The sequence below is a fragment of the Gymnogyps californianus genome, chromosome 2 (genome assembly GCF_018139145.2).
Source record: "Gymnogyps californianus isolate 813 chromosome 2, ASM1813914v2, whole genome shotgun sequence".
NCBI lineage: Eukaryota > Metazoa > Chordata > Aves > Accipitriformes > Cathartidae > Gymnogyps > Gymnogyps californianus.
In genome coordinates, this window is record NC_059472.1 from 6,036,901 (window position 1) to 6,054,651 (window position 17,751).

The 17,751-nt window shown below is 39.5% G+C and overlaps 1 protein-coding gene across 1 annotated transcript in view; it reads left to right on the top strand.

Moving 5' to 3' along the window:
• FAM135B (family with sequence similarity 135 member B) overlaps positions 1 to 14,936 on the top strand; it is a 146,313-nt gene extending 131,377 nt beyond the window's left edge. The window contains exons 11-19 of the mRNA XM_050891994.1: positions 120 to 274; positions 1,337 to 3,410; positions 5,160 to 5,326; positions 6,614 to 6,705; positions 9,326 to 9,423; positions 9,712 to 9,863; positions 10,694 to 10,804; positions 13,282 to 13,395; positions 14,731 to 14,936. Of these exons, the coding sequence (XP_050747951.1) occupies positions 120 to 274; positions 1,337 to 3,410; positions 5,160 to 5,326; positions 6,614 to 6,705; positions 9,326 to 9,423; positions 9,712 to 9,863; positions 10,694 to 10,804; positions 13,282 to 13,395; positions 14,731 to 14,936 (3,169 nt within the window). The remainder of the gene's footprint in view (positions 1 to 119; positions 275 to 1,336; positions 3,411 to 5,159; positions 5,327 to 6,613; positions 6,706 to 9,325; positions 9,424 to 9,711; positions 9,864 to 10,693; positions 10,805 to 13,281; positions 13,396 to 14,730) is intronic.
• Positions 14,937 to 17,751: the final 2,815 nt, after the last annotated feature.

Genomic DNA, 17,751 nt, shown 5'->3' on the forward strand with positions numbered 1-17,751 from the left:
AGCGCACTGCCTCTGTCCTCTGCCTACACATCCAGCTTTGTTGCTGGGCTTGCAGGAGTGATGGAGAAACAGCATGGTAACTACTCAAACACTCAATTTCTTTTGTACTTTACTGCCAGGATCCAACGTCATGGACAGATTTCTACAGAAATTCGTAATTCAGAGTACTTCACCAGCATGCCGCCGCTTCCGGCAGAATGCCTTGACATAGATGGGGACTGGAACACGCTCCCAGTTATCTTTGAAGACAGGTACATGGATATGCCTTGCAAAGGTGAGTGAAACACCACAAGGTACAGCTTCATGAGACAGCTTGAGCTGAGGGAGATTCACTTCCCCAGCCCAAGGTAAGCGATCTCACATCCCTTGGGCTGACTCTGGCTTGGATCAGAGTGTGACCCACTATGTAATATAGTTGAATTCTTCTGTTTTCCCTAGTAGCAAACTAGAGTATTTCCTGTAGCTTCATATTTTTCATCTTCAAAATAAGCTGTTTAGTTACAAAAGCTGGAGGCAAAATCTAGAAAGAAAACAGAATCTTTTGGATTTTTGTTACAGTACAAATTTAAAGGAAAAACAGCACTATGAATTCCATCCCCGGTGTGACATCTAGTGGTAAGAAAACTCAGAACAAAAAACACAATTTCAGCATAAAGCCCAATGCTGTCCCTGAAAGGCAGCATTGCTTTCCAAAAAAATATTTTCCCCCTGAGCACCCAAATTAAATTTTTAATTAAGAAATTATTTAGTTCCTCAGATTTGTAGTAAAACCTTATAGGCCTTGGTTCCCTTTTCTTTTTACTCAACTATTAAGATTAGCAAGGAAGCAATATGTATCAATATTATAGGTGACCATAGTCTAGTAAATATGGCCTGTGGTCCAAAATTTCCACTCTTCCAGAGTTATCCAACTGCCTGAATTTTGAAAATGCTCATTACAGATATTTAAACTGTTAAACTGAGTATTAAACTGACTCACAAGCAAGAGCTATACTATGAACAATATTGTATGACAGCAGGAATACAAAGAAGAGTCAGCTTTGTTTTGCTTACCTAAGCTGTAAAAACTAGCAGTTTAGATACAATTATACTGAGGAAAGTATATTTTATTGATATTGTCTTCTTTGGCCTAACTATAACCATTTAGTGAGTATAATTCTACTTAAATGCACTCTGGCATTTGGATTTGTAATACGGCTCTAATGTATGTATAATTTATATAATATAAATATACATAGGTTTTTAGGGCTTACAATCACTTTTCAAAGTCCCACATCACCTTGGGGTAATTTGTTGTGTTCTTGCAGGTGCTACTTTCTTTCTTTCTTTCTTTCAGATCAGAATTTGGAAGTTTTCCCAGATTTTGAGATTCCTGCAAATGCTCAAATGGATGTAATAGATGACAATGAAGATTTTGCATCAAATGATGCCACTGCAGTAACGAAAGGAGACTTTGGGAAAGGTACTCTGCTAATACACACAGACAGGATAAACGGGAATCCCTCCTGCATATACAGCAGTACTGGAGGTGCTGCTTATACAGCTAAGGGTTTAAACCAGCACTCCACATCTCAGGTATGTACAGCAAACAAAGAAGGCCAAAGGAAACCTGAAAATATTTTTGTTTCAAGCAAGGAAACTACTTCTGACTCAGAACCAGGCAATACAGAATGCACATCAGAAGACTTTAAAACACCCGAGGAAGTTTTATTAAAAGACAATAGACTTGCAGCGGATGTTACCTATGGAGATATGAAACCTAGCAATAAGGATTCCCACAAAAGTGAGCCCGTGTTAATTGTCAGTGATCAGTATGAGTCTGGAGCATGTGGAACTGATGGCTTGGAAGACAGGACTGAAATACATAAAATAGATGAATCTAGTCATCCCGAGAATAATCTCGCTTCGTCTGAGCTTGCGCTGAATGAATTAACCAGTCTTGAAAAAACAGGAGATCCAGACACCAAGGCTCTGCTCCCTGTTTCGAAAGCTTTGCCCACACACAGCTTTGAAATGAAATTGTTCACAAAGGAGCAACGAGGTGAGGAATGTGAAGAATTCACTCTGATGTCAGGGGTTATAAAAAGATCTTCCTCTATAATATCCGATTCAGGCATTGAAAGCGAACCAAGTTCGGTGGCATGGTCTGATGCTCGTAGCCGGGCATTGGAGCTGCCCAGCGATCGAGAGATCCTGCACCACTTGGTACGAAGGCATGCCATCCACCGAAATTCCCTGGAGGGTGGCCACACAGAAAGCAATACCAGCTTGCCCAGTGGGATCCAAGCGTCTCTCACATCCATCAGCTCTTTGCCCTTTGAGGAAGAGGAGAGGGAAGTGGAGCTTACCAAACTGACGAAATCCGTCTCAGCTCCTCAGATCAGTAGCCCAGAAGAGCCAGCGCAGGAGGTGGATATATCCAAACACAGTGAAGCAACCTCAGGAGATTCAGGAGGAAACTTAAAAAGTTGCATGGAAACAGAGGGTGGAGATGGAAAATTAATCGTGGACTTTTCTGAGTGTCAAATCACCACTGAAAGCCAACAACTAGAACCAAGAGGACATCCGAAACCCTCCATCAAACACAGTAGCAGTAACACTGAGTTACAAGGAGAGGAGGAGAAGGAGGGTTTTCCAGAGACTTACTCTAGTTTGGAAAATGCAAGACCACCCATTTGTCCAAAGCAGCTCCAAGATAATGTCTCTGAGTGCCAGTCACTGGAGAGCAATGGTGAGTGCAGCTTAGAAACACCAAGGGCTTGTAATTACTTGGACAAAAATACAGATAAGTTTGATACATGCATTGAGGATCCAAAGAATAAACTTAAGCCGGACGGTTTAAAAATACAACAAGGCTTTTCCTCCAATAGCAGAATTTCAGGAGAGGAGAGTTTCTCACAAAGCATAAAGCTGGTACCAGAATTTTGCTATCCTGTTCCAGCTCCTTCAGAGACATCAACTGAATTTGGCTCAATGCAAGGAGAGTGTGGTAGCTCTCTTGCTGATGAGAGCCCAGCAGCGTATGCAGAAATGCAGGGGTTACAAGAAATTGAGCTCAACGACTCACCTGCCTCAGCAGACCCTGCTGCAGGATCCTACCAGGCTGAATATCCTCAGGAACCCAACAGCCAAGAGCATAAACTTGTAGCTAATGGCACCGGGTTTCATTTGGCGGCGACGGAGGGAGTAGCCCTGGAAAGCAGAAAGGCTGTTGATGTGGTTAACCTGTCCGTCTCTTGCACAGCCACGTGTCTTCCCTTTTCTTCTGTGCTCAAAGAGACCCCTGCTATGGTCGGCTTCTCTGCAAAGCAGGCTGCATTCCCCATCACACGCCAGCCTCTGGGCTCTTTTGGAGTTGTCTCTTCTAATTCCAATGAGATGGATGAAGAGACCAATGAAAGGATGCTGAAGTAAGAATGTCTAATTACTTTCTTCATTAATGTTACTGTAATGTCAAGAGACCCTGACAAAGTTCAGGGCCCTAATACAGTAAGCATACTGTAAGCTTGCATTCAGAGACAGATGCTGCCTGAGGAATTACAGTATAAATAATTCAAATAGACAAATGGTTTATATAGAATAAATAATCTAAATAGACAGGAAGGATGAAAACACAGAGAGACCGAGATTGTCAAAGACATTAGGTCCTTAATCCTCATGAAAAACAATGGGATTTAGGTGTCTAAATAATCTTTAAGATCTGGCCCTCCTTCGTGAAGTCAAGGTTACCCAGACTTAAGTATTGATCCCAGACAGCCAGTTCACCATGGCAGTGCCATGGCTTGTTTTTCTTTTCTGCTTAAATAATTGCACTTATTAGCTAAACTACGAAACAGGAGCACAGATTGGCTGGTACGGTCTCAACTTCAGCTTCTCAAACTGAAAAAATGGGAGAATTGGCATCCTGGGTAGCTGGAGAAGAGGCATTTTTTCTTTTCCTTGCTTCATTGCCGATGGCAAAAGTGCCACATTGTGGCCTTGATGTCACAGTGGCCCATTTCACAGATTGACGCACTAGCACATGTATACTTCCATTATATTTTGGTGTCTCTGCTGTGCTGAGGGAAAACAGTAGCATGGGAATTTCTTAACCCATTCAGCTGCCCAAAGTGTTGGCTCTCTGTATGTGCATTCATTTGTGACTCAAGGCTTTATTTTTATTTTTTTGAAAGCATCTTGAGGTTTTTTTTATAGACCCTGCTGTAAGTCCTGCTTAATCTAAGCGCAAAATTTGTTCCTTCTTTGTGAAGCAAAATATTTAAGCATATATTCACACGCATGAATCCAGGGCCTCCAGGTCCATGGCCCGAACACTAGATTTTTCGTTCTTGTGTCCCTTTAAAGTCAGTTGGGCTGATGTACGTAATTGCTCACTATTATATCAAGTGGCCTTAAGCTATCCCCAAGCTTTAAAGGTTTATATTTCCTAACCTGGTCCATCCCAGTTTTCCACCTAATTCTACACTTATGCTGTGATTTTTAATTCCTAAAAGCTCTGGATAAGTTTTGCTAAGTCAAAAAGCCACTGAAGAGTTTGGCATCTTCAGCCAGCAGAATACTTCAGGGTGAATTCGTGTGTCAAATTTTAGGCCTTGAGTAGGAAAGGCGCTAGCTTAATTCTTTCAGCACTGAGCTGCTCTTCCTCTTAGCTACTAAATTTTTTCAAAAGAACCCGAAACCAAATCAAACCGAAAATATCTACCATATGAGGTGCATCCTTTAACTCCACAGTCTGAGGAATGGGGAGAACACCTTCTACCTGCCTATAAATGCATCTGATGCTAGCAAAATGATCCATTTTGCATTTCAGTATCTATAAGGCTGATGACATTGTTAAGATGCAAAATTACTAATTCTGTATCTTAGTCTCATTTTTATGGGCCACCAGAAAATTATTTTTTGTAAATCCTTCATTCCTCTGGCAGGTGTGAGGTGCTAATGGGCTGTAGCTATTCCCTATATGTACCCAAATCACTCAGAAACAGATTTTCTTCCCTGCATTCTGATTTCTCTCAATCAGAATAGATAAGGAATAGTATCCAGGTCTCTACTTGAAGTTGCAAACATAACTTCTTGCAAATACCAGCCTCCTCATTTCTAGCTTGAAGGTTTGTTGTTGAACACCCGGTTCTATTGTGCTTAATTAATGTATTTTCCAGTTTTTATCAGGCCAAAGAAAAATTTAAAAAAGAAATGAAGATTGAAGGATTTCTGTACAGTGACTTATCTGTACTAGCTTCTGATATCCCATATTTTCCACCAGAGGAAGAGGAAGAAAATTTAGAAGATGGAATTCACCTGGTTGTCTGTGTCCATGGATTGGATGGTAAGGCCAGGTCGAATTGCTGTTTGCAAGTCATTTTGGTGTAAACAAAAAAAAAGGCAGATGTTCAGCAAGTATGAAAGAATGGAGAATCTAAGGAAAGTATTTATCTTAGCTAAGTTTTTAGTCCTTATTATGTTATTCAGTCCCTTGTAATAAAGGATCTAGGAGAATATTAAATATTTGCTCTAAGAAATGGGTGCTGCAACTTTTTTTGTTGTTGTTTAAACAGGATTCTACACCAAAGTACATCAGTCCTTCTGTGTACAGGAGGAGTGCATTACAGTAACTCTTCTTGTCCTTCCACAGATGCTTGGTTGTTTTGCAGTATGTTACCAGGATGAAAACATTATTTAACCACCCCCCCAGCACTGTTAAAGGGTAGATAGTGGCTGGCTTTAGAAAGTGAGAGAATAAAATCATTATTCACTGCAGAGGAAGCATGGCCTGGAATTTTTTACATATATGCTTTCTAAGCAGAAAACAGATATGTTAAATTTGAAACTTCTCTTGACAAATTATTGGTATCAATGGGAAAGGTGTAGAAGTTAATTTTGAAATTACAGAGAAGGAGGGGTAGAGACTGAAATCTCAGGCACTCTCAGAAAGGTGGAAAACAAACACTTACTGGCTTGAGCAAGGACTGTTTGCCATTCAGTATCTCAGTGGCAGTAATGTCCTTCTCACAAGGTGGAGGTACCTCCTTTTCCAACAAAACATTTCAGAAGACTTTGGAATTTCCTAGTATGGAAGGGGGCATCTCCCAAAATATTCGGAGCCTGACAGTATTTCAGCACCATCTCTAATTGTGAATACACAGAGACAGGGTGCTGTACATCTGAAGGTACTGCCCTATACATAGCCCAGTACAGCCCTATACCCCAGCACACGTGCCGAGGTCCCTGGCAGGGCTGCGGTGTCCCTCGGGAGCCTCATCAGCTGCGAAGGTGCAAGGACAGACCTCAGCTTTTTGTCTTTTTGTCTTACCTCTGCTGTTCAGCAAATAGGGGACAGGGTTATTCTGGGCCTGATCTTTGCTCTTTCTTCCCCACGATTTATGCAGTCCCCAGCAGCAGGAGGTGAGGCCCAGCCCCACCTTGTGCAGGCTGCGGGTATTCTTGCTCTCCCACTGTTTCAATGCCTGATCCTATGGTGTGGTGAGCTGTCTTAGCAGCACTTAGCAAGAGCTCCCTGGCGTCAAGGTTTATAGGAAGACGAAGGTATTAAATTGACTCTATATTAGTTATTTTTCTGTTGAATTACATCTTATAAAGTACCATTTATTTCTAGGTAATAGTGCAGATCTGCGGCTGGTAAAGACTTTTATAGAACTGGGACTCCCTGGTGGAAAACTGGACTTCCTAATGTCTGAAAGGAATCAGGTAGTACAGAGCTAATTTCTGTCTTCCTTTAGATCTGCTACAAACTGTTGACCTTGCTGAAACAGGGCCTTCAGCAAAGCCTTTTCACCAGCTGAATGAAGCAAAAGCACTGGGGAATTCAGGGAATTTTCTGTAGTATTTAGTGCAAAGGCCTGGTCCTGTTCCTGTCTAATTTGATAGGGTGTTCAAACCCACTAGAAAGTATTCCTAGCATTAAAGTCAAAGGCAATGACATTAGCACTTACAGGACTAGACTTTAGAAGAAGAAAATTGATTTATCCTCTCAGTTTGCAAGCTTCGGAGCCTGGTGCCTCTGCCTGTTGGATGCCAGGCAACACAGCACCGACAGAAAGCAGCAAGTTTAGTGATGCTAAATTCTCCAGAGGATGTGGAATATCCAGCAGGTGTTGTCAGCTTCCTCTGCTGCATCAGCCATTGTTTCTCCTGTTGCAATGTTTGTGAGATTTATTTCCTTGAATGATAAAGAAATGTCTTCCAGAAAAATTCATTGCTAGTCTAGACAGAGAAACAGAAATTAATTCTGTGCTTTGCTCTGCAATGAACCCATATTTACGACACAGAGGCCTAACTTTATGCACAAGATAAGGATTTTCAGTGCCCACTCAGAAACATTATTCTGATTTATGAGCAGCTGAGAAACTTGAGTCAAAACTTTCCAACCTTCTTTGTTCAACAGCTTTTATATTTTGAAGTGGCCAGTTGGTGTTAGCCTGTGAACTTGCCACCTTCCATTGCACACCTCTGTCAGCAGCAGACCTGCACAGTGAGTGTAAGCAAGATGAAAATAATGAGAAGACCACTTCAGACTTGCATCAAGGCCTCTTCTTATGTTTTCAGAGAATGAAACATCTTACAACATCTCTATTTAACATTATCCAGAGCCCATAATGGGAATTTTTAGTGCTCTTACAGTCTGGGAAGGTGGGGAAGTTCTCATAGCACTGAAAATAGAACTCATGCGATTTGATGACTGTTTGGATGCTGTAAAGCATCCTGTCACCCTTTTTTCCCTGCTCTGAGAACCACACTGAAAATGACCCAATAAATCAGTTGTTTAGCTGAAGTTTGCCTTATAGAGGAAAATGCAAATTAGGCATTCATTTGTGATACATTTGACAAGCTCAGTCAGGCTGAGATGATACTAAAGGATGGAGATATAACCAGGTGAAATATGACGCTTGATGGGTTTTGTTTACGATTAATGTTCAGGCTGATATTCCTCCACTTTTAAACAACCCGAAAGATTTGGGATAATGAGCTTAGGAGGAAATAATTAATTATCAATGCAGACAAAACAAACAGACAGAAGGTTAGCGGACTGTTTGTAGTTTATGAGAACATTTATTTTAAGGCCGTATTGCAAAGTGAATATGCTCGTGTTTTCCTTTGCAAGAGCTGCAATTAGCAAGATGAGTTGTGTCACAAAAGCATTAATTACTGATATGTTTGCTCTGAATAGCTGTTCCAACATTTGATGATTGTTTTTGTGGCATCTCATTAGTTATGAATTTGATTTGGAGTCCTGTTGGATTGCCAAGTGACACAGTTCTGAATAAGATCTGCCTGCAATCGCATAGACTGGACAATATATTATTTGTTTTATTGTGTCACAACTGGCAGTACTGTTGCAAGCAACAAATTGCCTCTCTCTAGCACTCTTTCTTTTAGTGATAACAGCTGAATAACAAACACCCAGCATTTCATTAAGATGGCCAAACAATTTTGTGATTACATCCTTAGCATCAGCATAACCCACGTGTCAGTGCGTAATGCTGTAAACTATTTTATCATAGTAATCTGTTAAATTCTAAATGCCAAAAGCTTTTCTTCCATGTACAGAGCGTGGTATCTAGAGCAGCTGAGCATTAGCAGTTCTCACCAGTGTCAAGTCAGGCTGCTTTAACATCATACTTACAAGTCTGGAATCACTCAGCCTAATATTGTTAATCTTACTATTAATAAATTGTAGGTCCGGGTTTATCCTATCATGACACATGCCAAAGTTAGAGGCACAGTCGGTAGAGAAAGAGAAGCAACCACAGGAGGTAATTCAATTCCCTTAAAATATGAATTGTCTTCTAGAGGGCCCTATTTCCATGCCGTACAAAGTGTAGGGATGCTCTAGTCCTAACTTGATTCTCAGGTTGTGTTCTTGAAGCTAAAAGGTACAATATAGAATCAAAGAGACTCTATGACAGAAAATTTTGCCTTACTTTACCTACAAGCTGACTGAGGACAGTGAATTTCAACATGGGCTTTAATGATAGCTGTGTGACCCACACTGACCCATGGTACTGTTGTTACTGTTGATGCTATGTGAGAAAGAAAATACTTGTCTTCAGTAAGTTTGCAATATTAGTTGGAAGCTATTTGCTAATAAACTGAAAGTGAAACTTCATGACTCTGTTTTCGAAGGAGAACTTCAATTTTTAGAGGACTTGGAGACTGACAAAAATCCCCCCCCCCCCGCCCCTGAGCATGTATAAAGAAAATTTGGACTGGTTATTACATTTCTGCTCGCTTTTTACTTTGAAAATAACATTAGTCTGCAATAAGTGCAATGTATTTTAATTCACTGACTCATTCCATTTTTCACCAGACTGATACTTTTGCTGATTTTGATACAATGACTGACAGATTATTGGATGAAATTATTCAGCATATCCAGTTGTACAACCTCTCCATATCCCGAATAAGGTAAGAGTTCTGATAGTTAATAGTCTGTAACTGTTTGAGTTACATGAGCAACATGCAGTGAAATTAGCTTTTCCAAAAGCGCCGTGTGTCAAAAGCCATTGAATCTGTGAGACAAATTTTTACATTGTTATAGGTGGAAGAATATCTATTAGGCTGAAAAAAATGTGAAATGGTAACTAAAGGATGTTACTGAAAACCCTGATAGAGTCCCCTCAAGAGCAATTTATGCCACCCTTATGTTTAATTTAAATAAAATACAGATGGTTTTTGTGTTTTCTTTCCCAACAGTTTTATTGGACATTCCCTTGGTAACGTCATCATTCGATCTGTACTAACTCGTCCCAGGTTTCGCTATTACCTCAACAAGTTACACACCTTCTTGTCCCTCTCTGGGCCTCACCTGGGAACCCTTTACAACAACAGTACTTTGGTTAGTACAGGTAAGAGTTGATGGGAAAGCTATGACTGGCTGCAGTCCATGGCAAAGTCCATGAGAGAGCAACACATGGAGGTAGCAATAAGTCATAACAACATGACTTGTACGCTGAAGTTGTGGAAAATATTTGCTGAAGACTTCAAATCCACACAGAAAAAATTGCAATGAGAGGGGCTTTCAGTATCTACTACAAGGTCTATCACAGTGCTCCCTGGAAAACGCAAGGGTGTTCAGCAGGGAGAGATGACCTTGCTTCCACTGTGTTATTCCACTTCTCTGTATACTGCCAATAAAGAGAGGCATCTCCAAGGCTGAAGAAGACACAGTGCTATGGGAATGGAATGTCCCCCAGTTCAGCCTTCTTGAGTGTTTATGCTACCGTGACATGCATAATCATAGAATCATAGAATCATAGAATGGTTTGGGTTGGAATGGGCCTTTAAAGGCCATCTAGTCCAACCCCCCTGCAATGAGCAGGGACAACTTCAACTAGATCAGGTTGCTCAGAGCCCCGTCTAGCCTGAGTTTCCAGAGATGTTTCCAGGGATGGGGCATCTACCACCTCTCTGGGCAACCTGTTCCAGTGTTTCACCGCTCTCATCATAAAAAATTTCTTCCTTATATCTAGTCTAAAAATCTACTCTCTTTTAGTTTAAAACCATTACCCCTATCTTGTGAGACCCTTACACTTTTCTCCCTGTTAATTAGCAATACAAGAGGAAACAAAGACTTATATTGAGTTACAGTGCTACCCTTACTGTAGGCACATGTCTTTAATCCCCTTGGTTGATAATTAGCAAACAGGATAAAAATATGCACCGATTTTCATTCCAGGTCTATGGCTCATGCAGAAGTTGAAAAAGTCAGGGTCACTTTTGCAACTGACCTTCAGGGACAATGCAGATCTGCGCAAGTGTTTCCTCTATCAGCTCAGCCAAAAAACGGGTGAGTAGGGCTTGGTATGGCTGTGTAAATACCAAGGACTATTCCAAAGGATTGTGCTGGATTGCCATGTTCTCCAGGGAGCAAAGGAAATCTTCATTTTGTTAATGATTTTTATTTAAACCCTCTTGCTTTCGAGAAGGGCTGCTCTGTCTAAAATCTAATATCTATTTTATCTGTGCATTTTTTCTGTGCCAGTTATCAGTGAATATATTTGCTAAACTGTTAGCACCAAATAAGACCTCCTTGCTGTAGTAAACATGCACCTAAGTTTATATTCTGCAAGCAAGAAATATCATTCTTGACAGGCCACCATTGCTTAATTTATGCTACTAGATGAAAACCATTTTTCCTTTTTTATTTTTTTTTTAAGTTTAACATCTCTTGTCTCTAGGAAATATGACTCTGTGAGATGAAGAGCAAATTTTATTCATGTCTATTTGACACCTTTGTACTACAGAGAGAGATGTATGGCCTCGCACTGGAAAAATGATGTCTAAATAGAGATCCTTTTACTCCTTCCTTGGTCTGTCATGAATAAATGATATAAATCACGCTTTTCTTACGAAAAGAAAGCAAGCATGATCCTTCTGTTCAAGCAAATGTTTCCTTTTAAGAGTTATTTTTAATATTGTGTGAGAGCAAACTGATGTTAAGTATGCAGTCACAAGGTCACTATTGGATATTTAATTTTTTTCTCATACTTTGATACATTGCTAATAGGAAACAAAGACTGTTAAGATGAATATAACTTCTTAATTCTTAGTCTGACAGACATGGAGCTGTTTCATAATTTTATGAACACACTACATGACATAATTGATGACAGGAGGCTGCTGTATCTTGGCATTATTTGAATTTCCTCATTTGAATTTTCCCTTTGATTCCCTGGCTCTCATTTCTGCGGAGTACAGTTGATGTCTGCTTTAGTACTGTCATGTTCAAATAAAATTGGGTCTACACAGGAAGCTAACATTGTAACTTCCCAAGCGAAGAATTCCCAAGCATGTGTTGTGAGTCAAAGAGATTCATTGTTTGTTATCTTGGTAGACTGGAGATCTAACAGGCTATAAATGAAGGTGGTGTCGCTGCAAAAGCAGAAAGCAGAAATTTAAATGTGAAGAGGGTGGTCTGTAAAGTCAGAATCATCCAGATGCTCAGGCAAAAAATCTGAAGAAGTAGGTAGGTCCAGATGTAAACATATGAGCTGGCATACTGAGTCAAAATAGAGGTGCCCCTACTCTAGCACCCTGCTCCCAAAAGTAGTTGAGAGAACCTACAGAGGGAGAAATATCAGAAGCAGTATTGTGCCTACTTTCCCAGATAACTCTTTAAGCCTCAAGCAATTTCTGACTTTCTTCTTAGAGTAGAAGTCCCTGTTACTTTTCAATCTCTTTAAATGTTCCTTGTGCTTGTCTTGAAAGAAAAAATAAACATTATTCCCTATTGAACCTCTTCACATAAGGTTTTAGATATGGTAACACTCACTGTTGCTTCTCCTACCTTTTACCTCAGACTGAAGTCACAAACTCAGTTGGTTTGATTGCACAAGAAGAAAATGATAAACAGTTTCAGCCAGGCTTAGTAAAGACAGCCATTAGGACTCTTCTTTGTGGTGGTGATGGTCAAATTTTCTATGAAAATCTAGAAATCAACAGACTTGGTTCTGGGCCCCTTTTCCATAAAGGGGAGGGAAAGATGAAGGTCAAGCCCACAGCTCTTCTGTGTTCAGGATACTCTGTGGACTAGTAGACTAGATCATCTGTGTCCATTTTCCTACTTTTCTGCTGAATGTGTGTAATGGAGGGCTCAAGAGACCACAGACAGGGCAAACAGCGGGAGCCTGTTTCCACAGTCCATCAGTGGCCCTATTGCCTCCAGGGAAGAGGGAGGATCCCTGGTTTCCAGTCCGTGTACCAGCAGTGTGCATTTATCAAGGGACTGCTGAATGCAGGGACTGGATCCCAAGGCTCCCTCAACACTGATGTAATAGTATGACATCATAGCAGTGAAGTTGGTTCCTCTTCTCCTCCCTGTCTCTATTTTGTTTGAAAACTGTACTAATTTGTTGTGTTATTTCTGAATGTGTTCCCCTTTCCTGTGAACACTTATTTATCCAAACCCACTCATTGACCCTAGTGGGGCTGTACATGTGTTTCCATTGTTTAGAGGCATAACTATTTGCAAGACTAAGGTTTTAATCAAACACTTTTTTCGAACAGAGACAGTTCTTACTTTTTTTGCTGACATATAATTAACCTGTATAAGAGTTGGTAAGTAACAAATAGTTCGCAGAAGCAGCAGAAATGCGTTTAAGCTATTATGAATCTTTCTAAGCTTGTGTTGCATGTTTTAATTATTATCTATTTTGCACTGTAGATTTTCAAATGTGTTTGAACATGAAGTAGTCATGCTGACACTGTATGTATTTTCATCATTGTACATCATTGTGATAAATGTATTCAATGCATTTGCCACAGGTCTTCAGTACTTTAAAAATGTCGTGTTAGTGGCCTCACCCCAAGACAGATATGTACCCTTTCATTCAGCAAGAATAGAAATGTGCAAAAATGCACTTAAGGACAGACACACAGGTACGTTTAAGATCCTTTCTATATTTACAAAGTTATTGAGGAATTGTGGTTTTGTGTAACTGAGGTCATTGCATTAGAAGGGTTTTTCATCAGCATGATGAAAACTCAAATGTTTATTTGATAAGGAAGAAAGTGTTCTCTTCCCACAGGAAATTACTGAAATCAATAAAAGAAGCTTTTTAAGAAGCTCTTTGTCTGATGAAAACAAATTTCAGTCAGATCATAATCAAAGATTTCTTACTGCTTCTTCCCCTTCCCTCTAATTTATGTTTTTAAAAGTGATGATAATAGAACTAGCTCTTGACAATGTTTGTCTGTAGCCTACTGATTTACTAGTATTGTCTCACCTTTGTTTCACGTAATGAAATCTCTCTCAGCACATCCAAAGTCAGGTTTTTTTCCCTTTGTTTTCAATAGAGTTTGGATGATTGCCAGGTAATTTAAGGGACAGGTCTAAAATCATACTGGTTTGTAATAAAATCTGTAAAGCACATCAGGACTCATGCCACTGAGGCCTAGCCCTCCTGTGAGCTCACGCTATGTATTGTCCCAGGTATTGCCTTTGTTATTAGCAGTCTCCCTCATTTATAAAATGTTTCATGGCTTCAGTTTGGTACCACTTCCAGAAATAATGTTCAGTGTAATTTCATACCCGTTTCACGTATGTGATTACTTAGAAATGGAGGTACTCTTTAGAAGTAGAAAGAGACACCGAGGCACAATAATCAACACAGTTACCTTCACACATCTTATCTAAATTACAGCTCTTTCTATCCTACTTCAGATATGAATTAAAAGGTAATTTTCTAACTCTCTTTTCCAGTGGTTGTTTCTCAGGGAGATGTTTGACGTAGCAGGAGCTGGATCTACATTCAGTGTAGATCATTTATGAGTATAAGTTTCCTGAGCCATTGTTTTTGCCCTATAAACTCGTCAACTATCTGCATGATGTCATTGCTGCATTACATTCCCCAGAGAAACCCGAATGGACCTCTATGTCTAGCATTTGAATTCACAGGCAGTGTGAGTCCAACCCTCTTCCCCTGAAGGAAACAAGAGCATTGCCTTCCACCACAGAGGAAATGAGACTAAATGCTGAGGAGTGTCCCACTCTTCATGCTAGCAGCTTCAGCAGACCTCTTCAGATGTCCAGTGCCTCCATTAGATTAACAGCATCCTGGCACTTGGCAAACCTTTGAAATGGACTGCTATCTCTTGCATTTTGGCCTTGCTTCCATTTTCCTTCTCATTGTGACTGTAATTAAATTATACTGGAAGGAAAGAGGGGATCTGGCAGCTCTGGCCTGTCAGTGTGACATCTAAACTCTTTTGCAGGTCCTGTTTATGCAGAAATGATTAACAACCTGCTCCAGCCTTTGATTGGGGCGAAGGACTGCACTTTGATCAGACACAACGTGTTCCATGCTCTGCCAAACACCGCCAACACATTGATAGGCCGGGCTGCCCACATTGCCGTGCTGGACTCTGAACTTTTCCTGGAGAAGTTTTTCCTCGTGGCAGGACTCAACTACTTCAAATAGTGCCTGAAGTACGGCGTAACAGAAGCAAAACTTTTCATTGAGCGGAGGAGAATCTCTTAGCCAAAAGAGTGCAGTGTTAGAAATGTGATCAGGTGGGACTTTCAAACTCTCCATTTCCATTTCTGTTTCAGAGAATAAAGTGCTATGGCTTTAAGGCATTCAAGCTTCCAAATATTGGTGCTTTTGGAAGAAATAAATATTCCTCTTCAGTTTCTATGTTCTTTGTCCACATAAAGACATGAGCCACTTCTGAAGTACAGAAACAGAATAAGAAGGCTAATTCTTTATATGTGATTGGACCAATATGATTCCCATTTCTCCTGAATATTAACCCAGGAACTTGGCTGTCCTTGATTTAATGCTTATTGACGTATTAAAAAAGCTATACATTTGTAGCACTTTCGGGGTAGTTAACACAAGAGGAAACAAGCATATATGAACTCAGGTTAAAACCTCCTTTGTGATGAACTGAGAAGTCTGAAAAACATTTATGAAAGTTTCAGTGTTTCCATTTGTTGAAAGAAAATATTTGGATGGTTCCATTACTGGTAATAATTTGTAACATACGTACATTTAAATAATGGAAAGGAGTGAAATATTTAACATAGAATGAAGATATCTTGATATATGTCTTCTAAAAAAACCAAACTTCAAGTTGGGAAGAATTTTGTTGAAGTTAGAAGCTGCCAAACCAAGAGGAGTCTATTGGATTACTTATAAAATATCAGTGGCATCTGTTAACGTTTCTTCTGTTTACATTTATAGAGGATCATTATTGTGCTTGTTATAACCTTAGAGGTACAATTTTTACTTTTACATTGGTATGTAAGTACATTTACCCCAACAAATTTTTATTTTTTTAAAATTTATTACTCTGATATGAAATTCAAAACCTAGCCAGTAATACCCCTAAAAAAAATGATCAGATGAAAATAGGTTGGAGACATAGAGTGGTAAGGATTGTGGAAAGCTTAAAAAATATAAGGATGTCTTCTTAGGCTCCTCTGCAATGCTCTATTAATGCTTTACTAATACTCATTTGCAGTGCTATATACAGTCTTAATTATTATATGGTTACAGCTGGTTGAAACATTTAAAACTTTGTTCATACAAAGATATCCAAGCTATTTTTAAGGGTTTGGAAAAGAACCCATTTTTCACTTTTTTAGGTTTTTTTTCAATTTTTCATTAAAATTTTTATCAAAAAGTTATCAGATTTAAAGTGACAAATTTCAATAACTTTCTATACATTTTCATAACATTTTGATAAATTTTCAATGTCACAGCAGTTTTTTCAAGAAAGAGAAAGTGAATAACTCTTCACAATTATTTTTGTTTGGAAGGCAGGCAATTTTTTAATGTAAATATAATTTATTTAAAAACGTAAGTGACCAGCCCTCTATATCTCGTGACAAAAACCATAAAAAAATGACAAAGGTGGTTTCAGGTGTCAAGACTCTCATCACTAAATTAAGATCAAGGTAGTGGAAATTTCTGAAATAAGAGAGTTAAAAAATGAAAACAAAAAAAACCTCGTAACCACAGGGAAGTATTTGTACATGAAAAAGTAAAACTAGGGTTTTTTTCAAAAGAAGAAAAGGGGAAAACTTACACAGAATTAGTTCAAGAAAAGAATTGCTAGCAGACTGGTAAAGGCTGCTAAAGAACAAGGCTGGTGTCCTGGTTTTGGCTAGGATAGAGTTATCTCTAGCATCTGTCTATCTGACGTCTACTGAGCATGCCGTTCCATGGTATGGAATACCCCTTGGGCTAGTTCAGGTCAGCTGCCCTGGCTCTGCTCCCTCCCAGCTCCTTGCACACCTGCTTGCTGGCAGAGCATGGGAAACTGAAAAGTCCTTGGCTTAAGATAAGCGCTACTTAGCAACAACTAAAACATCAGAGTGTTATCAACAGTATTCTCACACTAAATCCAAAACCCAGCACTGTACCAGCTACTAAGAAGAAAATTAACTCTATCCCAGCCGAAACCAGGACAGCTGGTTTGATAATGTAGGCATGTTTTTAAAATAGGAAGGAGAAAGAAGGAATATACAAAAGGGTGAGATTAAGATCACCTGAAAATAGGAAGGTATATTGCACCTAAAAATCATCAGCCCCTCAAAGGGGCAGAAATTATATAGAAACAGTTACATGGTGTGTTTCAGTATCGACAAGGTTTTTAAACATTAAATATTACCTCAGTACTTGAATTAAATAGGTAGATACTATTTTCTTTTTTTTTCCCTTTTATAAATTGACAGTTTAAAGCTAAAAGCCGAATTTACCCAGTTAACAAATAAATTCTGTCAGGAATAAAGAACTTCTGGTTCCCGCTTCTTGTTTGGGAAGTCTTTATCACTTTCTGCCTCAACGTTTCAGTGCCAGCCACACTTACATACCACAGCTTACTTCTTCCTTGGTAAATTGTTTACAGAATTTTAAATATAGTGGGACATGTAGGTTAAGCTGTTATACATTGCAGTGGTTTTGAGCCACAGACATGGACTTCTAAGGAGTATGTGAAAAAACAAGAAAGAAAAGCAATCTGCAATCATCAGCAAGCTTCAGTGTGCTGTATGAGGGTCTGCCCCTCTTTTAGAAAATGTTCAGGAGTCTGCCAACAGAAAATTTTGAAAAACGTTAAGAGAGAGGTTAGTTTACACGCATATACATGCCTAATGTATGTGTGTGTATATGTACGAATAGGGTCTGCACAAAGAAGTGTGCTTATTTCAAGGTCTCACACACCAACTTTTTCAATCCTGAGTATACTGAGTCTGACAACATACCAGTATAGCTGTTCTTACATTCAGAT